The sequence below is a fragment of the Quercus robur genome, chromosome 4, assembly GCF_932294415.1.
Source record: "Quercus robur chromosome 4, dhQueRobu3.1, whole genome shotgun sequence".
NCBI classification, from domain to species: Eukaryota; Viridiplantae; Streptophyta; class Magnoliopsida; order Fagales; family Fagaceae; genus Quercus; species Quercus robur.
Window position 1 is genome coordinate 69387286 of NC_065537.1, and position 9611 is coordinate 69396896.

Here is a 9611-nt window from a genome sequence, read left to right on the forward strand (position 1 = left end):
TTTCACAAAAAAAAATAATAATAAAAAAATTTGAACCAACCAAACACAAATTAACACATTAGCATAGGCCTAGACAAAAAAGATTCACAGTCATAATGATAGGTAACATTTGTTTTTTAAATTTTTTTGGGTAAAAAACTACAGGTAACGTTAAAAATCAAAATTTGTAAATGTTACGAGAGAAAATCAAAATAATTAGTACAGTGACAAAGGTCAAAAAGTACGAGGAAACTGGTCAACAAGATTAGTAGATTACTTTAAAGTGTAAAGTGCAAAGCATATAAACAGTGATGTAACAGAGATTCTCTCATCACTTTCACTATTTCACAAACCCATCTGATCTTAATAATATTCCTGAAAGAAAGAATCAAAGAAACAAAAACTATGGCGGAAGGAGCTTTATTCCACCTTGCCGGAAAAGTCCTTGAACTGCTGGGTTCCTTCACTCTCCCAGAGGTCAAACTGGCCTTCGGTGTTCAAACTGAGATTGAAAAACTAACAAGCACAGTTTCCACAATCCAAGCTGTGATTCTTGATGCAGAAAAGCAGAGTTCTCATAATCATCAGATCAAAGATTGGCTCAGAAAGCTCAAAGATGTTCTCCATGATGCTGATGACTTGCTGGATGATTTCTCAACCCAAGTTTTGCGGCACAAGGTGATGAGAAAGAAGAAGGTACGCATTTTCTCTTCCAGTTCTAATCGTATTGCTTTTAGTCCTAAGATGGGTCGTCAAATAAAAGCAATTAAGAAGAGACTAAATGCCATTGCAAAAGATAAGGAGGATTTCCACTTTATTCAAAGCTTCATTGAGCCACAAGTCATGAGTAGGGACAGAGAAACTTATTCTTTTGTTCTTGAAGATGAAGTTGTTGGGAGAGAGAATGATAAGGAAGTGATTATCGAACTTCTTTTTGATTACAATGTTGTAGATAATATTTCTATCATTCCAATCGTTGGTATTGGAGGATTAGGGAAAACCACACTAGCTCAACTGGTTTACAATGATCAAAGTGTCAACAAAAATTTTGAGCTAAAACTTTGGGTTTGTATCTCTGAAATCTTTGATGTAAAACGAATTGTTAAAGAAATTTTAGAACAGCTGACGGATGAGAGACTTAAAGAAAGCTTTGAGATGCTGCAAAATCAGCTTCGAGAAAAACTTAGTGGAAAAAAGTACTTGCTTGTCTTGGATGATATGTGGAATGAGGACAATCCTAAATGGCTTCTCTTGAAAAATTTATTAATGGTAGGTGCAAGGGGAAGTAGGATAGTTGTAACCACTCGTTCTGAAATGGTGGCGGGCATAACAGGGGCAACTTCATGGTATGCTCTAAAAGGCCTACCTGTAGAAAAGGCTTGGAATTTGTTTGTAAAAGTTGCATTTGGAGAAGGCCAGCTGCCTAAGAACCAAGCCTTTATTAGCCTGGGAAAGGAGATTTTGGAAAAATGTGTTGGGGTACCTCTTGCCATAAGAACAATAGCAAGCTTGCTACACTCCAAACCTTCTGAAAATGAGTGGCGATCTTTCAAGAATTATGAACTCTCAAAAATAACTCATGCAGAAGAAAATAATATTTTATCAACACTTAAGTTGAGTTATGATCATCTACCATCATACTTAAAACAATGCTTTGCTTATTGTAGATTGTTTCCAAAAGATTCCAAGATTCATGTAGGGACACTGATTGATCTTTGGGCAGCGCAAGGTTTTATTAAGTTATCGAATCCAAAGCAACGTGTTAAGGATGTTGGTAGAGAATACTTCAAGTTATTACTTTGGAGGTCATTCTTCCAAGATGTTGAAAAGGATTACTGGGGCAATATATGGTGCAAAATGCATGATCTCATGCATGATCTTGCAATCTCTGTGGCTGGAACAGAATGTACTGTATTACATTCAACTGAGGAAAATATTGGCAAAAATGTTCGTCATGTATCATTTAATCTTTTGGATTCGTCGATGCAGTTTCCAATCATCAAGTTTGAAGGAAAGAGGATACGAACGGTTCTTGGACATAGAAGAGGGTGTGACTTTCCTTGTAATGCGCTCGTTTCAAATCTTAAGTATTCTCGCACACTAGATTTGAGCTATCTATGGTCACGAAAAATGCCGTGTTCAATTGGGAAATTGAAGCATTTAAGATATCTTGATGTTTCCAAAAATTGGTACATTAAAATTCTCCCTAATTCCATTGTCATGCTGCTGAATTTGCAAACACTGAATCTCAAGAATTGTCGTGCGCTTAGAGAATTACCCCGAGACACTAAAAATCTGGTCAATCTTAGGCATCTAGATATTTCTGGTTGTATTACACTGACTCATATGCCTTACGGACTTGGAAATTTGACTTCTCTTGAGATACTACCATATTTTGTTGTGAGAGACAGAGGTGTCAAGGCCAGGGCTAGTGGTGGGCTTAGTGAATTGAATAAGCTGAGCAATTTGGGAGGAAACCTGTGGATTCTGAATCTAGGACACGGAAAAGATGACATGATGGAATGTAAAGCTGCAAACATGAAGGAGAAACAACATCTTCACCAACTGAAATTATGGTGGAACTTAGAGTTGGTTGGAGAAACCGAATGTTACGATGAAATGTCACTAGAAGGTCTCCAGCCACATCCAAATCTTGAAAAATTGATTTTGTCGAATTATATGGGTGTTACAATTCCAAGTTGGGTCTCTTCGCTCACTAATCTTGTCAATTTGCAATTGCAGAGTAATTGTAGATGCCACCACCTCCCACCGTTAAATCAACTCCCTTTTCTCAACTCTGTCTGTCTCGTAAATATGAAAGCACTTCAATACATATCAGAAGACATTGATAGTAATGTGTTAGGTTCCTCAATAACAATGTTCTTCCCATCATTATTTTCTCTCAAAATAAAGAAATGCCCTAATCTGAAGGGATGGTGGAGGAAAGATGATAATGATGGGCCAGGCCATCTGTTGCTGCCATCATTTCCTCGTCTCTCTGAATTGGAGATTGAAGATTGCCCCAATCTTACTTTCATGCCCTTGTTTCCATATCTTAAAGTAGAGCTGAAATTGTGGGAAGCTAGCTTGAAGGTATTGCAGCAAACAATGAATAAACAGAGACCATCAACATCAACATCCTCTTCATGCTACTTTCCTCTCTCTAAATTACAGTTTTTGTATTTAAAAGGGGTTAATGATTTAGAATCTCTTCCAGAGAAGTGGCTGCAAAACCTTGTTTCTCTTCAGATACTTTTCATTTATCGGTGCCATGGACTTAGGTCTCTTCCTTGTAAAGGTATTCAACATCTCACCTCTCTTCAAGAGATGAAAATAGTGGACTGCAATGAGCTGGCTCTGGTAAATGACGAAGATGATGGCATGCAATGGCAAGGCCTTCGGAGCCTCCATTCTCTGTGTTTTTGGGGAACTCCAAAGTTGGTGTCTCTACCAGATGGGCTTCAACATGTTAACACTCTTCAAAAACTCGAAATTCATAATTGTACTGATTTAATGGCTATACCGGAGTGGATAGGCAACCTCACATCACTACATCATCTTGAAATTTCCGGATGCTTCAATCTGACATCATTGCCTCAAGAGATTTGCCATCTCACGTCTTTACAAATTCTTAAGATTGAAAATTGTCCTAATTTGAGGGTCAATGGATAACCTCACGTTACTACAAGTGCTTACAATTACGGAATTCCCCAATCTGACCTCACTGCCTCAAGGGATTCGCAGTCTCACCTCTTTAAAAAGCTTGACAGTTGACAATTGTCCTAATTTGATGGCTTTACCAGAGTGGATAGGCAACCTCACATCACTGGAAGAGCTTATAATTCGCAAATGCCTTAATCTGACATCATTGCCTCAAGGGATTCATGATCTCCCTTCTTTACAACGGCTGAATATTACTGGTTGTCCCATTTTAGAAGCAAGATGCCTGGGGGAAGATTGGCCCAAGATTTCTCATGTTCCAGTCTTGAGATTGGATCGATTGTGGCAGTGAGATACAAGTTGTTCAGGTATGTGTCTATCTGTTAATCACAATTTTTCATAGAAAATAAAATAAGGATGCTTTTAGCTTTTTTCTTCTTTATGTTTTTGAGAGTTGTGATATTTTGGGGACTTCTCAGTTATTTGACTTCTCATGAAGAGAATAGACTTGGGCTTAAAAATTCAGACCTATCCAAAATTTGCAATTGTGCAATATTACAAGAAGTCAGCGGTAATAACGTTTTTCATTTTTTTTTTTAATTCTATTTATTTTGTTCCTTTTCCATTCCTGTCATCAAAATTTTAATTAGACACATTGTTTTTGAAATTTGTAGGACAAGAAAAAAGAACAATGTAAATTCTTTTATTTGTTTTTTTTTATTCTAATGATTTATATCTTTGTACCTAAAACTGTGGTGATGTATTGACAAATATGGTTGATAGTGATAATTTCAAAATCAGAGTCAGATAATTATCACTTTGAGGAGATGACTTTACTACGCAACTAACACTGCAGACTTGGTTTATACTTTGAGGGGGAGGTGGGGCTATAAAGGTTTCCATTGTAGATTCAAATTAATTTAGGCAATTACAGATACCACCCCTGTGGAATACCCTTAAAACAAGCAACTATCTCATGTTTTATTTTGTGACACTTACCTCCCTTGTGTTTAGTAATGGACTAACAAACTAATGCTGTTAAGACAACATGAATGCGCACAGCTTCTCTTTTTCCCCTACTTGACTATCTGCTCATCAAAGTAAATTGGGGTAGAATGTTCTTTTTATCAATTCTTTTCTAGTAAGTTCATTTGCCACATCATCAAATTCTGTTATTGATAAATGGAAATGTCTAATAGAGCAAACCACGGGGGAGGTAAGTGTCACAAAATAAAGCACACGGTATTTCCTTGTTTTTAGAGTATACCACTGGGATGGTATGTATAATTTGCCCAATTAATTTACAAATTCTCATATGAGCTAATCCATAAAAACAACAAATTCATTGAAAGTTTCCATCTGATTTTCATTTCCTATCTTCTGACTAAAAATTTCTAATTAGATTTTGAGTTTGTTCAAACATTTTGAACAAATCTTTTGCTGCTTTCTGGTCTGTTTCTTCTTTATCTGTTTTTATATCCAAGGTTTCTAATGCTCAGAGCAGTACACATCTAGGATTTTTTTGCTTTACTAATGATTTTTTTTTTTGGCTTTGTCTGCCTCCTACAGCTGCTTGCAATCTTCCTTTCATATTCAAATATTTCTTTAAACTTATATACTCTTTTTGAATATTGTTACCTTCTCTTCCTTGTCCTGCCAAAAAGGAAAAGTTCTTTTTATTTTTTCAAAAAATTATGTCATTATACTTTTTTTTTTCTTTTTGGTTCTTTTTCTATAAACGTTTCTTTTTTAAGAGAGGCTTCTTAATGCTTCGATTACTTGTGTAGATAAAACTGTTTATCAAAATACATTGCATGAATCAGCTTATCATGTAGGTATGCTCTTTTATATATAAACTTTAGAGGTTGAGCCTTAGTGCGATACAAGTGCCTTCCATCAAAAGTGTTAGGTCGTGGTTCTTGTTCACCTTTCCCAAACACCCCCAAAGTGGGGGTTTTTGTGCGTCGGGTACAACTTTAAAGCTAATAAACCAATGGTTAGTTCTGAAATTGCATTGTCTAACCAATGACTTAAAATAAATTTTTTTTGTTGTTGTCATGATTCAACTGAAATATTTGTTTGCTTCCTCACATGTTTATCTGAAGACTAACTTTAAAGTCAAAGAAGAATAGCCCGTTCAGAAAATTAAAAAAAAAGAATACAGAGATCAATTAAATTGGATTGGATATTTTACCAGTTACTAAATTTAAAAGTACTAATTAAGATTTTTCTTTTGCTTAAATACTTGTTAAGACTTGAGGATACCTTCATTTTTCTTACTTTATTCAGGATACTTCTCTACCTATTGTTTTATGATGATTTATTAATGCTCAAAGCAGCAGCCAAGTTTAGGAACTTTTCATTTTCTATGTGGTTGGTGTTTTGTCTATTTCTCTACCTCCTAAAGCCATAGTCTTTGGTTCTTAACTTTTTGTTGTGCAGCCTCTGTCCAAGCATTGGGCCACATTGCACATGTTATTTTCTTTAATGAGTTTAATCACTACAAGTATGGGGCATTGTGTGATGGATGGGAAGAGTTCCTGGAGTTCTTTAAGTCAAAGAGATGTAGTATGGGTAAGGACGGTTGAGCCAAGACAGGTAAGAGAAGGAGTTTTATTAAATGTCCCAAAGATGGAGTAACTTGCTGCAAAGCGATGCAGAGGTAAGCCAATTCTTGTAGGCCATTTTAGTTATTCTTACCTTATCATGTTTGTGCCTACTGCCAAGAGACTACATAGGAAACCATATCAACATTCTTCTTGTAGATTATTTAGATGGTAATGTGCCACTCATCTAATAATATATGGCTGGTTCTATATTATCCAGTGCTGATCTCACCAAGGGAGGAGTAGCTTGATACAGTCCTACTCTTTACCACTTCCCCTTGATTATATTCTTTTCTAATACTAAAAGACATGCATTTTCTTAAAAAAATGAGCGGAAGTTGTTTCCAATTTTTGATAGTTTTGTGTAGATGTTTCTGTTTGAATTGAAGGTTGTTTCTTTTGTAATTATAACCAAAAATCTATGCAGTATGTGAAATTACGCATTTCAGACTAGTTTTATGTGTTAGCCTTTTTTGTGATTTGGAAGCTAAAATTAAGGACCACTAAATGATTAATCAATTCAAAGGAAGGACTCCAGTGCCATAAATGCATGTGTCAAATCAACTCAAAGATGCAGTTGGTAGAAAGCAAAATGGTTGAAAATAATTGTAAATGTTTGCCTTAACATACATATAGAAGTGGATGGGAATGATCTAGTGATTTGTTTCCAGGAAAAAAGTGTTACCCAATGTCAAAGTGTCTCTCAACCTTCCTATTAGGATAATTTGAAAATCACTTGCTTAAAATTTTACATGTCATTGGTTGGCCAAATATTAATTTAAGGTACCTAGATTTTCTCAATTTTCCCAAAAGGAATCTTCCCTGGAGATGTAGTTCTATATTTAAGAACCAAATCATACACCAATAACTAAGTCATTTTCATGACTTTCATGTTATCCAAATTGGGGTCTCTTGTTGAGTGATTTCAACATCTATTACTCTGCAAATATGTTCACAACTTCACTTTCAACTTTGTTCTAGTTCAATGCTTTCTTGGAGTGACCAACAAGCTCATCTCAATTGAATCCTTGTAATCTCAGATGCCATAGTATGGTATCATTGCCATAATTAAGGGCTATAGTTGCGTCACACTCTCACCACTTTAAGGAGATTGTGAATCTCCAATTGTCCCACTTACTAGAAAGATACAAGGATTGAATAGGTATATGATGGCTAAAATCCCATATTTCTGCGGGAAGGAAAAAGAAAAACCATATGATGGGACAGAGATTAATATCCTTTTGCTGAAGAGATATACCTAAGATTCTTCAGGTATACTAATTAAGCTGCATCCTTCACAAGCTATCAAATATCATCATGTTCTTTGTTTTCTTCTTTTTCTTTATTCATCTGTTTAAGTGTTTTTTTTTTTTTTTTTTTAATTTTTATAAAATTAAAAAAAAAAAAATTCTAACTACTGTAGAATGGATTGCAACACTAAACTATAAGGCTTAAGTATTGATACTATTCAATTTATGTGCATGCTATAATCCTAAACAATGTGGTGATATATATTCCATTTCGGATCACTCTTTTCTATTGTTTTGACACATTTGGTAGCCAAAAATACTTGATTTGACTATATACATTTGTTTTTAACGAGTAAGCATTTTGTTAAAAAAGTACAAAAGGGGCACAACCCTAGTACACCAAATGTATAGAAGAGATTTGAATTGCTTAATTTAATTATTTAGCTATAATCATGTGGGAATTTCATGTTTCTAAAATGTATGATGAATACTTTGCCAATTTTTCTTTCTCAAACTATCAGAAACATGAATTGAGGAGGCGGTAATGGATCATAAGATTGCTGGTGCCCACCAGAAGGATCTCACCCCATTAGCTGCACAGGTTCTTAAATCCTTCAACTTCTATCTTAATCAGTTTTGCACTTTTTTTGTTGTTCTCTTTTAAGAGCTTTCAATTTTGTTGAATTTCTAAATTATGTGTTTATGTATATAACACACAGGAGAGTGTGGCAAAATTAAAGATGACTCTACAAAAAGGAAGCATCATCTTTCAATAGATTGAGTAATACGCCTCACTTCAGTTGACATCATCTGCAAAAGTCTTACAAATTTTTAAATTTGTTTTTCAGTTGACAACTTCAAGTGCAAGGCAAATTGGGACTTGCTCTGTTGAGATGGCTTTTGAGACTTCCACAACAAAGAACCTCTTTCGGTGTGCTGTTATCTCTACATAGCATGCTATTACTCATCCTTGAAGTAGTCTTTCAATTCTATGTAAGGCTGCTTAGGATACCACAATATTCCAGGCCATGGGCAATTGCATATATGAGACTTGAACACTTACATTTTGTGCAGAGGCTAGGTGTGTGTTCATGTTATAGTATCAGTTTCCCAACAATCTTTCTACATTAGCATAAAATTTAGCAATCACATATCATAGAAAGGGCCCTATGTTAGTTGGGGTCCCTTTCATCATGACCTTTATCATCAATTGCCTTCCTCTGTGCTTGGCAACATTACTCCACATTGGTGCCTATTTGGATTGCCACCTGTAGTGGCTGGTGATTCGCTGATCAAAGAGCAGATTTTGGAGAGATTATTCATCAATCTAGTGGCTGGTGAATCACTGATCAAAGAGTATTATTAAGTAGCTATCCTTGTGGAGAAGTATTAGTCATCTTCGACAGTTTTGCTACATGTATGAGGACAATTGAATGCATCTTTTCATTTCGTCGGGAAAGTTGAATTTCCAATTTTCAACATGTTGAGTACTGCATCGAATATTTCATTTCTTCTTCAAAGTTTATGATTTGAGTGTCCAGCTTTTTGTGACATTTTTTTTGGGTGGATCAACTTATTTTTGCTACTTGGATTTGATTATAATCAGGGTGCTCTTTGTACTTGTATTCCAATTAATATTGAGTAATTATTTTCTTCTTCTTCTTTTTTTTTTTTAACAACTGGGGATAAAGATGCTTACCATGACCTCTCCCAGACCCCGCAAAAGTGGGAGCTTTGTGCACAGGATACAACGTTTACGATAATGAAAAAAATCCTCTTGAAATAAATTTGACATCTCAACAAACTGAAGGAATTTAAGCAATAAAAATCTTTTTGCTTTTCAAATTATTGAGCTTTTCTTGTAACATGTTGTATCTAGTGAACCATCTTGTCAATGATGTTTCCTGCTTTCTTGTTAATACATTTGGAATTCGTAGTGCATTGTCAATTTGTATAAATGAATTGTGTATTGCATGTGTCACTCTCTTAGAAGCAAAATTGGTCTATTTAGAATTGCATGGTGCTAAAGTGAAACTGCATATTCCAATTTTAAACTTGGTTTAATTTTTATCCTCTTAGATTTAAGATTGTTGGAACTTGCATAGAACTTATTCAC

General features: G+C 35.1%; 1 protein-coding gene across 1 annotated transcript; it reads left to right on the forward strand.

Moving 5' to 3' along the window:
• Nucleotides 1–307: 307 nt before the first annotated feature.
• Nucleotides 308–9153, forward strand: LOC126723498 (putative disease resistance protein RGA4). Its single transcript, XM_050427017.1, has 5 exons — nucleotides 308–4007; nucleotides 4139–4210; nucleotides 6082–6301; nucleotides 8017–8096; nucleotides 8344–9153. Exon 1 carries the CDS (start codon nucleotides 385–387, stop codon nucleotides 3649–3651), a length of 3267 nt encoding a protein of 1088 aa, XP_050282974.1. The 5' UTR covers nucleotides 308–384; the 3' UTR covers nucleotides 3652–4007; nucleotides 4139–4210; nucleotides 6082–6301; nucleotides 8017–8096; nucleotides 8344–9153.
• Nucleotides 9154–9611: the final 458 nt, after the last annotated feature.